General features: G+C 48.7%; 1 protein-coding gene across 11 annotated transcripts in view; it reads right to left on the reverse strand.

The window, feature by feature from the left end:
* The window catches only part of ITPR1 (inositol 1,4,5-trisphosphate receptor type 1), a 161,208-nt gene extending 144,250 nt beyond the window's left edge, over positions 1–16,958 (reverse strand). For 8 of the 11 annotated variants that reach the window (XM_048315670.1, XM_048315665.1, XM_048315666.1 and 5 more), the window contains exons 1-2: positions 10,448–10,637; positions 2,200–2,307 (exon numbers count right to left, since the gene is read on the reverse strand). In XM_048315670.1, coding sequence (XP_048171627.1) covers positions 2,200–2,307; positions 10,448–10,473 — 134 coding nt within the window. In that variant the 5' untranslated portion in view covers positions 10,474–10,637. Of the gene's footprint in view, positions 1–2,199; positions 2,308–10,447; positions 10,638–16,848 lie in introns of those variants that run through there. The other 3 variants (XM_048315671.1, XM_048315668.1, XM_048315664.1) reach the window with 2 other exon arrangements.
* Positions 16,959–17,367: the final 409 nt, after the last annotated feature.

Here is a 17,367-nt window from a genome sequence, read left to right on the forward strand (position 1 = left end):
CATAGGAATATTAAATAGGAACATTCTTCGGAGATTTAGGACAGCATTAGAATGTAGAGGGGTGTCTGCTCCTCAACCTTCAGTAACCACATAACAAGTCATTACACATCATTATGACATCAGACTGTCAAAACTCCACATGGTCTAGAGGACAATTACACCAAATCTTTCCTTTGCTGCTTTAATTTTCTCCAGGACAAAGACTAAATTAAATATGGGACAAAACTAATTCGATTACGAAGGCTTATTAAGATGATAATGCATTTCATGTTTCACATAGCAATTAGGATTTCTGGCTTAAATTAGGCTCAGAGATATGTGGCCATTATATAATGCAGTTACCTTAAAACAGCACTAAGCAAATCAAAGAGGAGGCTTGAACACTGAGGTGTCTTTAGGCCTGCCATGAGAACATCTCATCCAGCCTAGGAAATACACGTGCTTGGGGCCTGCAATGTCCAAAAGGACTACCCATGGTGAAAAATATCTGCTCAGCAATGCCATCAGAAGCCACAGCCACTGCATACTGATCATCATGCACCGTATGGGATTCCACATGACATCACAACTTTCTACTCGGTCTGGAATTATTTACTGCCAAACTCGCTTCAGGACTGGGAAGAAAAACAATAGGCAGATGTATAGGATAATTCATGTTGCCAGTGTTCAGCAGATAGTATTTGGCCCGTCACACAGCTGATCCAGGACTGCAGAGTGCACGTGTCATATTTGACGAGGACCTGGGAAATCTGTCAAATACATTCGCCAAATACTATTCGACCAACCCTACTTACTACATCCCTTGCTTTTATCATACCTTCTTTCCTTTCTGGCAGCATCCCATATTTTCTTCTCTTTCCTATAATAGATCATGGTGCATCTTCAGTGTCTGCTTCCTTCTCTGCCCCCTTATTTTCCAGAATCCTAATAGCTAGAGGACTAAACCTACAAGTTAGTTTGGAGTCACTCAGGTGAGATTCCAGCCCATCGTTTCCTGCCAAGGCACTTACCAGGATGCTGTCTCTGTACCCTGCTTGGGAGCTCCATTTATCAGATGCATCTGGACTGTAGGCATCAAAAAATGTGCTGTGACTGTACCCACCCTGAGGCCCTTAGGGCTACTGGAAATGAGAAAGAGCAGGTTGTGCGTGGGGCCCTCGCTCGGCACATCCCCGCGTGCCGCACGCTGCTCCCGCCCTCGCGCTCCTCACGCCTTTGGGAGCAGGGGCAGAGGTGCTCCTGGAGCTTCTCACCCTGCAAGGGCTCCTCCCCAGGCAGCACCCAGCTCCTCTGCCAGCTCCTGATGTTTGCAGAGGTTCCTCCTCAGCAGGATCAGACATTCCCTGGCCCTCCTCAGAGCTGCGTTCCAACTTCACGGCTTTGCTCTGCCAGCTCTTCCTTTCCCCGTGTGAAAAGCTACTTTTTTGGTTAATGGAGTAGCATTCACTGCTCCCTGCTCCAGAGGGGCTCTGCTCCAGAGCACCTGCTCCGTGTCCTTGTGGAAGGCAGCACAAAGGGGCTCTGTGGGAAGCACGCCAGGGGTGGGAGACGGCACAGCACAGCTCCCACTGCAGCTCCAGAGCTCTGGCAAAGCAGAAGGGTCAAAACATGCTCTCCTTTGATGGGAGAAAAATAATTTTGTTTGTAGGAGAAACCTCAAATTAAACCTCAATTTAAGACCAAACTAGCTGTAGTGGTGAGTTGCTGGTATTTAAACCATTTGGCTCGGGGATTTGGTTTGGGTTTTTTTTGTTAGATACATATCTTTTTTAAACTACTTTCATTGCCTATGCTACATCCTTTTGTGCAGTCAGCAGAGTGCACTGGGGTCTGTCCATCCCTGACTGGGGGAAGGGGCAGGGAGGGACAGGACGGGACACACAGATGAACACGGGACAGACAACAACATGAAAATCATTGGATTGTATTCATTCCCCCTCTCCCCACACCTTCACTTGCCAAGGTTCTTCCTCCCCACCACAGACATAAAACCACACTACAGCCATTGATATACTCTCCAGCCTCCCAAAATCTACCTTGCCATATTAACTTTAGGCCATTTTTAAATTTAGGGCCAAATCTATCCATAAAGCTCCCTTGCTTTACCCAGTATTCTCTGGGATCAGGCTCAGGAGAGGTAGCTGAGCTCTGCTAGTCCTTCTTACGGTGTTTTTAACACAAGAGAACAGCTGTTCTTACCCCAAAGTGCTAATAAATCCATTTGTTGAGCCCTCTGCATAGAGAGAACAAATATCTCCAATATGAAGGAAGCTCGACATCTTGTCAGTCATCTCTGGCTTACTGCCCCTGGAAGAAGGAATAAAACACAACATTAATCAGGCAGAATTCCTTGGTGCAGCTACACAGGAGGTTACAGCAACAGGACCCTTTGCCTTTGATTGTTTGTTTGTTTGAAAAACTGAACAAGTTCTCGCAGTGGAATTTCAGGTACTAAAGAAAACCCAGCACTCCAGAGTGCTTGCTTGGAAAAATAAACCAGGGAAAAACAAGCAGCTACTGGCATCCCATTCCACGTGGGACTGTTTCACAGGCAGGCATTCGTCCCAGAGGAGCCTGCATTTCAGTCCAGCTGTACCAACCCATTCCATCCCACCTGCCAGAGGGAGAGGGGACTGCTTCAGTTTAAGGCATATTTGTGCCTAAATCACATTTCTTTGCCAGAATTAAAGGGAGGTTTAAGCATCCTTTAAAGGTTTTCCTTTGTTCTGGAATGGTGCTCCTGAGAAATTCAAAATATTGACCTGATTTATGGCAACATTTTTTTGGTCATGTCAAAATTTTGACATGACACCAGCAGCCTCCTGCTTACACCTGCAGGCCCAGAACCAGAATCAGGTGAAGAGCCACTCGGTATGCCTGACAACAGATTTTGCATGTAAAAACATAAAGATTAAGATTTTTCAAAGTCAAATGCTTTATCAGGAAGCCAAATCCCTGTGAAATCAGTAATACTTCAATCCTGGGTTTAAAATAGATGGCTTAAATGTAACACTGAGAAGACAGACACAGAATGTTACCAACTTCCACTGTATAAAGAACTTTATTTTCTCTAAAGCCTCAAGTTCAAACGACACAGGACCCACTTTTCATTTAAATATATATAGAAAAAAAGTGAGTTTCAATCAGTCACAGCAACAAAGAGACAACATGAGCCCGGATAAAAAAACCCACCCGAACAGATTTCCAAAGACATCTTTTCCAAGCCCATTTACTGGTTTCCTGGAGATCCTCCCAAGCCCTGCTTTTTGATCACCAAGTTCAAAAGGCTCAACCAGCTCCTGTGCTGGAGGTTTCAAAGAGCAGGAGCACCAAGCTGCTCCTCCCAGCAAGCTGTGAGCCCTGCCAGCCAACACTGCCCAGGGCCACGCTCCCACAGATAAGGGAAAAAGGACTCAAAACACTTCCACCCTCTCTCCCCATCACACCAGAGAAGTTCTAAGTGGTTTAGGAACAGAACAACTGAGCAGCAGGAAATTCTGCTTATTCTAGAGCACAGCCCTGACTGTACAGGGATAAATATCCCTCTTCCCTGGACATTGCCTTGTTTACCAAAAGCATAAGGATCAGGTTGTTAAGCAAGGTTGGAGCTCAACAAGGACAAATTCACGGAGATCTCAAAGGTGATGTTTGCAGCCATGAAAGGGCAATAAAAACCTGAAGTTACACTTTTCTTCCGAAAAGCTCCAACCAGCTCTCCCTCCTCACTCTCAAAGGGTCCGTGCTGCTGGGAGTAACAATAACAACCTTCCTTATTACTAAGTCAAAGCACATTCTAGACATTCTATCCCTGTAAACCTGTGTCACTGGTACAACTAGAAACAAGTTCAGGAAAACCAGGAGATAACAGGCCAAGCTGATATGCAGGTAAAGGGGTCTCAGCTTCTCTGGAACCAAATCTGGGTGCACACAAAACCAAACCCTTTGGCTCCAGGTTGCTTGTTAAATGCCAAGTCCTTCAACCACTGCACGTTACACAGTCTGTTCCCATTCTTTCTTGGTAAGTGGACAGAAAAACACTGCTACCTATTTTAAGATATATGCCACGAAACATGCAGAAATAAGCAGAGTGACTGAATTAGCAGCACTGGAAATGTACTTTCCCCATTTCCTGACTTGGATGTTAAACTACCAATGTCAGACTAAAAAATTTTCATCCCTCAAAATTAAGGTCAGCCCTGAATTAATGCAGCCCAAAGCAAAAGCTGTTTAAGCCAACAAAAATCATAGGTACTTCCACATTAATCCTTTCTACAATGGCATTAAGGTTTCCTTTCCAGGCCGTGAGGGGGATTACTTTTTCCTTTGGGAGAGGCAGATGGAGGCAGATGTTCACCACAGCTGTTCCCAAGGGAATGTGAAGGTCAAGATTATTGACTTCCATTAGAGATTTTTTCTTGGCCAAAAAAAAAAAAAATCTCAGACCACTGCCCAAAACCAGCCTTAGGGATGGACAAGCAAATTCCTGCATCACTTTTCAGGATACAGCCTCAATTTTCTTACATTTTCTTCACTGAGGAAGACTCCAACATACCATGATACTGTAACCCTGACATATCACGACAGTGCAAACCCCTAGAAAAAGCTCTTCCGCAATTTATTGACAATTCCACTGATAAAATGCTTATCAGCTTTACCCATAACCATCACAGAGTTCTGGATAGCAGAAAGGTTGTGTGAAGCCTGGCAGCAGTTCAGTGAATTGAGCCGCTGTGCTCTTCTCCAGACCCCTCTCAGAATTTCTGGGCAAGCTTGCAAAGTCCTCACTGCAGAGCTGGGTTTGGGGTGCAGCCTGGAATCCCAGCCTCTCCTGCTCCCAACCAGGAGAGCTGTGCTCCTCACACCTCCTGCTGTCACCAGCTCTGCTGGAGCTGGGTCTTCCAAAGGGCTGATCTGGCTACAATAACCTTGTTTCCCAAGGCTTAGGCAAGGATTAATCATCATCTGAGTCCTCACTCCCCCTTCTCTTGTATTTCTGAACACTGTTCTAACACCCATCAGTGTGATGTCATCTGCAACATACCAGGAGATGCTCCACCACCTCGGGAAGCAGGGAGCCAATTCCCACTGGGGTGAGCCTCTCATAAAATCCTGATTTATCCTAAGGCTTCCCCACAGTCAAAATGAACACTGTCTACATCTATTCTTTAATAGCCAAATAGCCCAAGCCAGTCCCCCTGACACTTCTCCTTAGAAATGCTGCTGCTTTGCTGGGCCAGGGCTCAGGAACAGGCTGGAGTGGCAGATGGAGAGGGGGGCTCAGTGACCCCACAGGCCTCCCCACGCACAAGGGAAGAGAATCATTGCTACACTGATTTAGCTTCAAAGCTCCTCACAAGGGACTAACAAAATTACGCCAGTTATTGGCACCAAGCACTAAATAATCAGCCACCTCAAATGTAGTATTTTCTACCCTTGACAATTGGGAAATGTGAAGCAAAAAGTGGAACTGGAAAGTTTTCAAGAGCAAAGTTCCCAGGTACCCAGTTTGAGAACCTTTTTCTAAAAGACGCTGTCAACAACAGCAGACCACACTAATCCTCCCAAAATCAGACCTCTGTGGGGATCATTTTTGATTATTTTCTTCAGCAGGACAAGCCAGAAGCGGAGGCAGTAAAAATCTGTCAGCTTTGGCGCATTTATCCCAAGTTCACAGCCCAGGGAGACCACAGGGACCGAGAGAACAGGTTTGCTCCTGGATACATCAGTCAGAGCATCCGGGCACATCCCCCTGGCTGTAGAGGGGACACTTCCCTCCACAAGGCACTGACCACAGACAGGAGATGACCATCAGGAGTCCCTGGAAGTGCAGGACAGGAGGATTCTCACACCCTCCCTGTACCTGGCTCTCACGGGTACAGCACAATCACACGGCTCAAAAAGCAATTGTGCTCCATAGACAAATACAACCATTACCCCACTATTTATTTATTTTAGATATGCCAGTGCCAAGAGCAATTGATTTGTACTAGAGGAGGGGACGGCTCTAAGAGAGCATTTGCAGCTATTCTGTGCATAATCCCAGTTTTAATGGCACTGTCCCAGCCTTGCAAGAGGGGAGTCCTGCCGGAAATTCACCCTGTTCCAGCCGAAACACGGCAGTGTTACCCAGGGAGCATTGTCCTCCTCTTCCCCTTAAACACTGCAGGAAAACAAGATTCCCTCTAGGTAAACTCATTTTAAAAAAATCAAAGATGAAGCACTGATAAGCACAGCAATATCTAGCAAAAATGAAGTCAGGTTTCTCCAAGCAGCTTCACTCAGGTGGCAGCAATGTCGACAGCAGCAACCCAAGCTTTAAAAATAATGTTCTTCTCCCACTTAGCTGAAGGGTCTAATTTTAACAGACAGAAGGACTTGCCAGACTACAAAAGAAACGTGAACTAAAAGTGGACTGTACATTGAGAAGTTAACTATATCTGCCCATAGACATCAAAAAATTCCTGGGAGATGAACACATCCTACAGTATTTTTTTAAGCCCTGAAAGCCTGAACTTTTATAATTACGTTGGTGACTATTTCCTCACGTCTATATAAAAGTGACTGTCTGAATATGTTTTGTATACAGTTTATCTGCACAGGAGAATAAAATCAAGTCTCTGTTAAAGAAACTGACCAAGAATAAATAAACAAACATAGAAATCTGATTAATTGCATCTGAATTTCAAGAAACTGCCCCCCAAGTTATTTTGCCAGTCTTTACTCTGTGCGGCTGGATCTGAACATGCATTAGCTAAACCCAGGCAGAGAATTAAACCCAGAAAAAACTGCTATTCAGCTCAGGAGTTTCAGGACTTCCCCCTCCTGCCCTGGTGAGCACAAATCTGCACCACAGCATCACGAGTTTGATGTTCTGTCTGAACAGAAAGTGACAACTCCAGGGTTCAGTTCTGATTATTTCTTAGTACAGATTATCTTGTGTGTATCTTCAGAACCAGATGCTTTTCCTACAGCAAAAAGGACTGAACAGAACCAGTTCTGAAGCAAAGAAAGGGTTTGTACAAGCCCTTGACCACGGTTTGTCCCCAAACCCAAGGAGAAGCTCTGCAGACCCAGAACAGTTCCCACCAGCTCTCAGGACCCTGTTGTATTTTAGGGCACAAGCAGAGCATACACTCAGCCTAATGGCCTTGAATAAACCAGGATAATCTAAATAGAGTCCCTGAAATTCAATCCTTTTTCTCATGAAAACACATTTCATACCAGCAGTTAAAGCAGGATTAACAGTGAAAACACTGCGAAATCAAACTGACTGCTCAGTATCAAATACCTTAATGAGGCTGCTGCCTTTTCAAACTCTCAGAATGGGAAATGCAAATGCTTTGTAAACATTTCATGATAATTTCTCCCATCACTCATCTCCCTCCCGATGCTGCTAGGAAAAGCAGGTTTCAAGAGCGACGCTGCAAGTTTGCTTTCCTTGAAGAGCCGAGTCAAGGCCCCTTTTGAAGTCCCTCCTCACGGGGACTGTTTGTGACAACATCCCTGCACTGTGTCATTCCTCATCTCAAGCATTTGTGAAAAGGCTTTTTCAAAGAATCTGAAGCTATTTCCCTGGTTTCATGTCTCACACGTCTGCTTTGCGTGGGATTTTAATTCTTTACCCTGCAACTGCAAATCCTATTTTCAAAATAAACAAGCCCAAATGTGTCTTATTGCCGACTGTTTGAATCCCAGCAACTGGGATACAAATTACTGTATCTTTCTAAGATGGTTCTAAGGATGTTTGTTTAGAGCAAAAAAAAGCTCCTTGCTGTGCCCTGCAGTCCCAGGATGCACTCAGGTCTCTCCTGGCAGATTTTCACTGTGGTTTAGTGCTCAATTCAATAAACACTGACAATTTTATACATACTGGTACCAAAACTGGAGCAGCACTTTATCAAAGTCTTTTCCACTATCTTAGTTGTTTAGGAATAGAATCTCAAGCCATACTTAAGTGTTTCAATTTCATTACTGCCAACAGGAAACTCCAGAGTGGAAGTTTAATTTTGTTTCACTTTTTGACAGAAACAAGACCAGAGTTTAAGGGTAGAGAGACAACAAAGAAGCAAACACAAAGAACTGCTTAAAGGCATAAGCAGAATCGTCCAGAAATTAACAGATCTGAGAACCCCCAAGACCAGGTAAGTCTGTGTTTGAATTAAATGGAATTGGGTCATTAATACTGGTAAATTAGGCCAAGCAAGTTAACATTTTTTAAATGCACCAAACCCTGTATTACAGTGAAAGACCAGTGCTTAAATAATCTGATACATCCAAATTTTACAAGATTACTTGGCTGAAAGTTTGGCCCTACAGACTAACCAAGATTTCACGTGGTTTTTTGGATAACACCCACAGTGCATTCATTCTCTATCTATTTTCACGGGTGCAGCTAACTTGAAAATCTGAACCCAAACCTGATGTTTCTCATTCTTATTTCAGTAAAAGAAATGAAGGTTTCCTCCCTGAGGACACTGAGAAAAATTCCTAAGAATCCCATTAAAGCAGCTGAAGAAGGGAGGAAGTGCTTTATTTAAAAGATCACCCAGTGAATAATCACTGTGCTGGGGCTGAGGACGGAGCTCCGTCATCTGCCAAGCTTCTGACTTAGCAAATCTAAAAGGAGCTCTTTGCACTCGCCAGGGAAAGGCAAATAAAGGGATTTTGGGATATGGAGCAGGCCATGTCCTGAACTCCGGGATCCTCACACACCTGCAGTGGGACACAGCTCAGGCACAGCACTGGGAGAGTTCAGCACCGCTCATTTTATGCACATGGAGTTCCATTTCAGAGATTACACATTAAAAAAAACCCCAAAACTATCAGTGCAGTACATTTATCTACCACAGGATCTTGTTTTCCCCTCAGCTGCAACCTTTCATGTCCAGGAGACTGCTATCTGCCACACATGGGTGGCTGATGAACCGTTAGATTAAGGAGGAGAAATGAACTTTCTCAGACAAAGTATTTTTCCTCCTGATGCTTAAAACACAGCAGATTTTTCTCTAATTTCCAGGCTGAGCAGGCAAGATGGAGGCTGGGGAAGAGGGGAAGGAGGGAGCAGCACAGCACCGTGACTTTCTCAAGGACATGCAGCAGGTCAGACTCTGAGGCCGGATCTGAATCCAGGTCTCCCGAATCCCCATCCACCAGCCCACACTCCCCTCTGCTCCCAGGAGGGAAATCAGTCTCACTGCACATCTAATCAAGCACACACTCCCCCTTTCTCTAAAAATAAGTAGGAAGAGGAGCGTAAATTCACACAGCAAGATGATGGCCAAGTTAATTACGTTCTATTCATGCTATGTGCCCCTTCACAGATAAATAGATTCTTTTTATCATATCACTGACAAACTTACTCAGAAGTTACTATTTCATAGGTGCAGCAGCAGTTTAAGAAAACAGATAAAGTAACTCATTTTGGTAACTTTAACCTCAATAAAACCTCAGCACAGGAAAGCCAACGTGCACAATGTCCTTTTCTCCCTAGAAAGGGTGCCTGCATTTTTTTTTTTTTTTCAATTATTTTCCCAGTGCAACCAGACAAGCTAGTTACAGGAAATTCAGGTTAGAAGCATAGAAGCTATACTCTGACAGCAATCCCTTACACAGCAGCCACTGACTGAGGTAAGAAACACGACTGACAGATCCTATTGACAGGCATCTGCAGACAGCTGGAAAAAGAAAATCAATTAGAGACACACTGTCAGGGGAAAAATACCATATTTTTGTTCCAAACCAAGTACAACCTGACAGCATCTTTTTAATCCCATTAAAAGTAAGGAGCACTTACTGAAGCTGATACTTCCTGAAGTCTATCCTTGCTGACTCCAGCCCTGCTGGGAGGAGGCAGCCTGGACGTCAGCCTCTGGACGAGGCCCCTATGAGCACACAATGTTTTCCAGCATATTTCTATCAGGAGAGAGCTGGAACATGCCAAAAGGACCAGGACAACCAATGTCATGGGGAAACAGAGCAAGCTTGGTTTATTACACCAACTGGAGTTCGGCCAAGGAGCAAAGATGGCCAGGGAAGAAGAGGGTATGGAACAGTCCCAATGCCACTTGGCGTGTCAGGGAAGAAGAGGGTATGGAACAGTCCCAATGTCACTTGGCGTGTCAGGGAAGAAGAGGGTATGGAACAGTCCCAATGTCACTTGGCGTGTCAGGGAAGAAGAGGGTATGGAACAGTCCCAATGTCACTTGGCGTGGCCAGGTACCTCCTGAGGGTTCAGCACAGCAGGGGCTGGTTCCTACAGCCCGCTCCCCACATCGACCCGCCACGCTGCCTTCCTCGCACTCCTTAGCAAACGCGACACTCCCTAAACTCAGCAGCGCAGTTTCCTCGCCTGTCCCCCTGAGCAGCCTCCGTCCCCCAGCAGCCGCTCGCTCTCTGTGTCCCCACTGCCCAGCACCTTCCCCTCCACGTCCCCTCTCCAGCACCGCACCTCGGCGGGGGCTCCCTCTCCTCCATGGTGCTGCTGCTGTCGGTCTCCAGGGCTGGGCTTTGCAGGGCGTCCCCCGGCACGCTCGGGTCCCCACTGGCAGTGAAGCCAACGCTTCTCTCCGCTAGCGAGCCCCTGCAGGCTCCGAGGGCTCGTCCGTGCACCCGAGGCAGGACCCTCCCGTGGGTGCGCTCGCCGCTCGTCCCTCCCGGACACCTCCGCAGGCTCCCGGCTCTCTGGATAAAACCTCAGCGCCCAGGACAACCAGCCCAAGAGGAGGAGCCACTGCCAGCACATGATGAGCACGTGTGGAGAGCCACTGGTGGCCAGGGGACCTACTTTGAGCTCTGCTGAGCTGAAAAGCCCTGATGGGCTGGGCTCCTTTAGAGATGAAGGCTCCAGTTCCCAGGCTGACTTTTACCTGTTGGCCTCCCAACAGGTAATTTTCTAGAAGGCAAAGGTTCAAAATACTGAACCACCCACGAGCATTAGCATCTGAATCTATTAAACACTTAAGAGAGGAGCAGCCAAGGATTGCAGAGTTATTTTAATCAGAAGTTTCCAATTAACCCTTCAGATCAAGCACCATCAGCCAGCCGAGGTTGGTGTTGCATCTGTGGCCATGTGTTTCTCCTTGGAGTGGGATGCAGATGCGACATAGCTGGACTGCAAACAAAGCTTTTTTCTTCACAACTTCTTGGCAGACTTCTGAATTTCTGAAGAAGTGGACAGGATGGGCCAAGGCACAAGAGAAATGTTTATACAAGCTTCATGCAAAACTGCTACTAAACAATTCCATAAAATCAAAAACAAAGTACAGCCCTTGGGCAGCAGCAATTTTTTGGCCTTCTATGATCAGAGATGTCTTCCATGTGCATTCTCAGAGGTTATCATCTTCTGACCACAGACATCATGCACCAGGCAGGATGAGGAGAGAATGAACTGCCTGTGTCCATCATGACATTGGGTTCAATCATCCAAGCCTCTTCCCTTAGAGCTCAGCATCACATTACTCCAAAAGCAGAGCATTACCTGACATCCTACCCCAGAAACATCTGGCATTTCCACTTCTCACAGCTATTCCCCCTCCTTTGATCACCTGTGCAGCCAAATGGTCACAGACTGGCTTGGCTTGAAAGGGACCTGAAAGATCATCTCGTTCCAGCCCCTGCCATGGGCAGGGACACCTTCCACTAGAGCAGATTGCTCCAAACCCTGTCCAACCTGGCCTTGGACACTTCCAGGAAAGATTATCAGTGAGATATGAACACTCAGCTTCCTGTACCACTCCTCCTCGTGTTGGCGTTCTGGCACGTGAGGATGCAGTTATATTGCCACAAGCCACAAATAACACAGACGTCCATGCACACTTCCAACCCATTTTTCTCTCCAGAGGGTTAACTTGCTCAGATATGAACTGACATTTTATTCTCCATAGAACACTGCTAGGAAGTTCTGATCCAAGTTTTGACAAGCTTAACCAAAACCACAAGTATGAAAATGAAACTCCTCTGAGTTCAGAATCCACAGCTGAATGTTGCAGCTTTCCTCGCCTGAATTACAGTTCCTGTAGTTTCCATTTCATCCTCATCTTTTTCACAGAATAGAATCCCAGAGAGAACCTTGGGTTGGAGAGAACCTTGAAAATCATCTCATTGCACCCCTTGCCACAGGTAGGGACACCTTCCACTATCCCAGGTTGCTCCAAGCCTCATCCAACCTGGCCTTGGATACTCTCAGGGATGTGGCAACCACAGCTTCTCAGAGCAAACCTGATCCCATAAACCACAACTGCCCTGAAGATCTGGAAATGTACTTTCTCAACAGGTACAGCACAAGCAAGAGCTACGTGAGGAACCTCTGGATGCCTCTGCCAATCTAACAAGTAGTTGCAGCACCCTGGAAAGAGGGCTCCACCTCCATCCACTGCCTGCCCATGCCAAGGCAGAGAACCAGGCAGTAATTGCTGTAGTGCTATTGTAGTGTCCGTGGGGAGCAGAAATTAGACAGGAATATCGAGCTGGATCAAAGCTCGTGCAGTTTTGGCATCCTGCCTCCTGCAGCAGCCTCCAGGAGAGGCTCGGCGGAAGAGCACAGGAATCATTTGGAACAGCATGGACACAGCCAGCATCCGGCCGCACAGCACAGGGATACTCTGTGCTGGCTCTTCCAGTCTGGACCTTTACAACACCCCATAAAGCAGCACCCATCCCCAGCCAGCACAGGCCACCAGATCAAACTGGGCAGCTTTTGACTCCCCTTGTGCATTACCACACACAAACAGCACAAAAAAAAGGCTCCAGGCCACCCAAGCATCTTCAGTTTCTGTTGCTATCTTAGTGGAGGAAAGTAATTTGGGACATACTGTAATGCAGATTTTTAGGAATCAGGATTTACACCACAGCCTCATTGTGACAGAGATGTTACATTTACATAACTTTCTAGCAGCACATGATTTTCCACCTCTAAACCCTCTAGTCTCCATAAGCTGCTTTGGTGAGGCCGCCTTCCCTCACACTCACCCACGGGCGAGCCAGCAGCTCGTCTACCAGCTACTACAGAGCCACTACCCTCATCCCACCTCCCACGGGAGCCTGAGATTCCTCCTGGCTTTAAGACAATCCTACAACTACAACTATCTTGTATTTATGGGGTAATAATGTCTCAAAGACTCCCAGCACACTTTGCAACTTGACACATCAGGTATTCCAAAGGAGCTGGCTGTGCACTGAGGAATCACCACAGCCAACAAACCAGCCAGAATCACAGGAGTATGGAAGTTGGAAAAGACCTCCCAGGAGTCAACTGATACCACTGTACCCACTAAACTGTGTCAGGAGGAGCCACATCTGCTCAATCTTTGTACATCTCCAGGGATGGGAACTCTACCACCTCTCTGGACAGCCCATTTCAGTGCTTGGCTACTCTTTCAATTGAAGTTACTTTTCCTCATATTTAACCTGAGCCTCCCCTGGCCCAGCCTGAGGCCGTTCCCTCTCCTCCTGTCCCTGTTCCCTGGCAGCAGAGCCCAACCCCCCCGGCTGCCCCCTCCTGTCAGGGACTTGTGCAGAGCCACAGGGTCCCCCCTGAGCCTCCTTTGCTCCAGCCTGAGCCCCTTTCCCAGCTCCCTCAGGAGTTCTCCAGCCCCTTCCCAGCTCCGTTCCCTGCCCTGGACACGCTCCAGCCCCTCAATGTTTTTCTTGCACTGCCCCCAAGACTGGAGGTGCCCCAGCAGTGCCCAGTACAGGGGACAGGCACTGCCCTGGTCTTGATGCCACACCAGTGCTGGGACAGCTGAGGTGCCATTGGTCTCTCGCCCACGTGGGCACAAACAAGTCCGAGTGGCCAAGACCAGCTACACCTGCTCCAAGAGCTCATCAGAACAAGCAACACCTGCTCTTCTGTTGGCTTCAATTCAAGAGCAGGTACCAGACAAGGGCTCAAGATATCTGGGATCTGCTTTAATCCTGCTTGACAGCACTGAACAAGAAGTTCCACCTCAATACCGTCCATTTCAGCAATTTACCAGGAGCGACCAGCTCACCCTACAAGAAGCAGCCAAAGTGAGCTTCTGCTTTCAGAATGGACTTCTGGACTACCCCAATTTGACCAGCTCCTGGGACTGTTCCCTTCCCTCTGGCATGCACACAGTACTGGAGGAGCTGGAACCCCAAAATTCACCCCAAACCTGCCACCCCTGCAGGTGCCTGGCCCTGTTCTCATGCCGCCACGCTGTCAGGGACATTCAGCACTGTCTTTTGCAAGAAGAGTTACTACAAAATCAGACCAAGACCTCACACCACCCAGCAGCAGGACATGCTGGTTTGCAAGTCTCACTCTAAGCTGCAATGGCCTCACTTGTGAGCCACCAGGACTTGAGATTATTTCTTCACTTTAACTCAATTCATGCACTTTCTAGACTATGCCACACCAAAACAGGTTTGTTGAGGGAACACGAGAGGATTGATGGTGCTGTGGATAAGATCATGTTACAGAACCACTGAGGCTAGAAAAGACTTCCAGCATCATCAAGTCCAAGCTGTGCCTGATCCCCACCTGGTCCCCAGCCCAGAGCAGCCACATCCAAGCATTCCTTGGACACCTCCAGGGATGGGGACTCCACCACCTCCCTGGGCAGCCCATTCCAATGCCTGACAGCCCATTCAGTGAAGAATTCCTCCTGAAATTACACTTCCCATTTATAACCAGAGATCACAACTGTCCCTTACACCCCCTCTGTCCTGTTCATCAGTCCCAGGACAGCTCCATTCATCCCAACCTGCAGCTCCACCAACCATCACCAAAGAAACACACCCAATGCTCCCCCCACTCCTGTGCTCTTAACTAAGGCCTCTTCCACCCTCCAACAATGGTGTTCAGGATTAGCACATCTCATAAAAATACACCATTTCCCCGAGCTAAGCTCCACCCCACGATTGCAAAGGCAAACCAAAGTTACTCTTGTTTATTTACTTCCTAATTTATGAAACCCTGTAAGAGGAAACTATTTTCAAGGCTTAATCAACACTGCAAAACAAGCAGATGGGGGAAAAAACCCTCATCTAAGCAAACACTTTAATCTTGGGGAAATAAGGTATTTTAATAAGAAAAACCCCTATTATTGACAAACAAGAGGCAGCTTAAAGAAAACATTAGAAATAATCAGCTCAGCATCAGCTTGTTTTGAAACACATTGGCACTGTGGTTTTATTTTCACAGTGAATCCTTCTTCTGCTTCAGGCACACTGAGCACTACACCTTCACACCAGTTCGAGCTGCTGGGTCCCACAGTGGTCAACTTTCACGTTTGTTTCACCAAGTGTCCTGTCACAGCTGAATTTCTGGCCTGATGGATGCCACCAGCTTTCTCCACTCACTGAACAGCCAGTGCTGGGCAGCCAAGCTCTGCTCCAGCCACGACACCCAGCAATGCTGTTACTGTGTCAGGCACTTACACCAGCAAAACCACCAGGCATTTAGAACCTGGAATACTTGCTGTGCGTGGAAATTGGCATAAATGAAGGTACAGAAAATAAGCCAACAAGAAATCCAGTGCCTGGTAGCCCATTAACTTGGCCACAGAGGAACCACTGAGGGAAAGGAAGGGATATTGGCCTCACATGGCATCCCACACTCACACAGCTGAACCCTGCAAGGAAAACAGCTCCACCATGGGCCTCTGGCCTGGGCTGTGAGTCAGTCAATGCCCTGGCTCAACAGGTCTGGAAGTCCTGGGATACCAGGCAAATTTCCGAGCACAGGAAAAGAACTGCAAAGGCAAATAGTAAACACACTTTAAGAAATAAAACATGCACAGGTACTGATGCTCATTAATAAATAAAACCAACGGCTCCCACACACACTACTCCCCGCACGATTCACGGTCACTAAATCTTCATCAGGCAAAGATCTGGATTGTATTAGCCGCGTTCTCCCTTCCTGATTTGTGAGCAGCAGGACCACAGCCCAATCCATCCGTGGCTGAGCAGGCACAGAACCGCTACACAGCAATAAATCCAACTCAGACCTTTCACCTGTTGAAGTCTTTTTAGACAAACTCCTGGGGGCCAGAGCGGACTCACCTGGGGTAGGGAGGGGAAAGGCCGAGCCAGCCGCAGCTGTTCCCGCTGCATGGAGCCCACTGTCCCCAGCAGCTCCGGGGAAAAGCCCCCGGAGCCCCGCACAGCAACAGGCACAGGGAACCCGTGCCCAGCCGGGGCAGCGCCAGTCCCAAACAACCCGCAGGACTCGAGCGCTCAGCATGAAGACGTAAAGCCGCTCGGGATTATGGCACATCCCACGTACATGGACGGGGAATGCACATGTGCCCCCACCCCTTCCCCCGCTGAAGTCCAGTTATTGTAGTCCAGGAAACAGCCAAATATTTGGCCTGTCAGGCCAGTCACCGGGACCCTCCGAAACATCCACCCACAGCTGCCCGATTTTTGACCATTTAAGAGGAAGATCGCCCATAGCCAAGTCCCCATCGGCGCTCACAAGTGTTTACATAACGCGGAACATCCCTCGCAGCTGAGCCCCGAGTACGGGGGCAAAAACACAGGGAAAGTTGGAGCGGACGCGCAGCTCCGCTGCCGAGCCCGCAGTGGTCCAGGGGACGAGACCCCGGTCCGGCAGCGCTGCGGGACCCGCCGGGACGGCGGAGGGGTCCCTGCCCGGTCCTGGGAGGGCTGCGGCGGCCGGGCATCCCCGCCGAGCAGCGGAATGCATCCCTGCACAACAGCGGGCTGCATTCCCGGGTATCCCCGCCTAGCAACGGGCTGCATCCCCCGGGCATCCCCGCCCAGCACCAGGCTGCATCCCTCGGGCTGCGGGACGGGGCTGCCCTGGCGGCCACTCACCGCCTTCCTCCCTCCCCAGCCGTGCCCGCTCTCTCCCGGCCATACCTGGCTGCGGAGGCGCGGGGCGGGTTATGGGTGGCTCGGTAGCCCCATTCCGGCAGCGCTCCCGGTCCCGCTCCCGGAGGCTGCGCCCGCCGCCGGCTCAGCTGCGCGTCCACATGGTCACTGCGCTCCGCGCCCGCCGCCGCGCCTTAAATAACCCATGAGGCACGCTGGGTAACCGAGTCCTGCCGCCGCCGCGCCGCCGCGGGGGGGCGTCCCGCAGGACTACAACTCCCAGCGTGCCCCGCGCGGCGCTTCTGGCAGGGGGCCGCGGAGACCCGCGGGTCCGTGCGGTCAGTGATGGGGGTGAACCCCCGGGTCCATGCGGTCGGGGATGGGGGTGAACCCCCGGAATGGGGACGCGGTTGTGTTTTGGTCCGGGGGGCTCCGCACAGAGCCCTAGAGTGGGCGGGGGGCGAGCGTACAGGGGTACCGGGCACAGAGGCTGCGGGGAAACCAGCCAGGGAGAGTAAACACTGAATAAACACTGAGTAAACCAGGTGTCAGTCCGACTTGGGGAGC

Source organism: Corvus hawaiiensis, chromosome 11 (assembly GCF_020740725.1).
Source record: "Corvus hawaiiensis isolate bCorHaw1 chromosome 11, bCorHaw1.pri.cur, whole genome shotgun sequence".
In the NCBI taxonomy this organism is placed as follows: domain Eukaryota; kingdom Metazoa; phylum Chordata; class Aves; order Passeriformes; family Corvidae; genus Corvus; species Corvus hawaiiensis.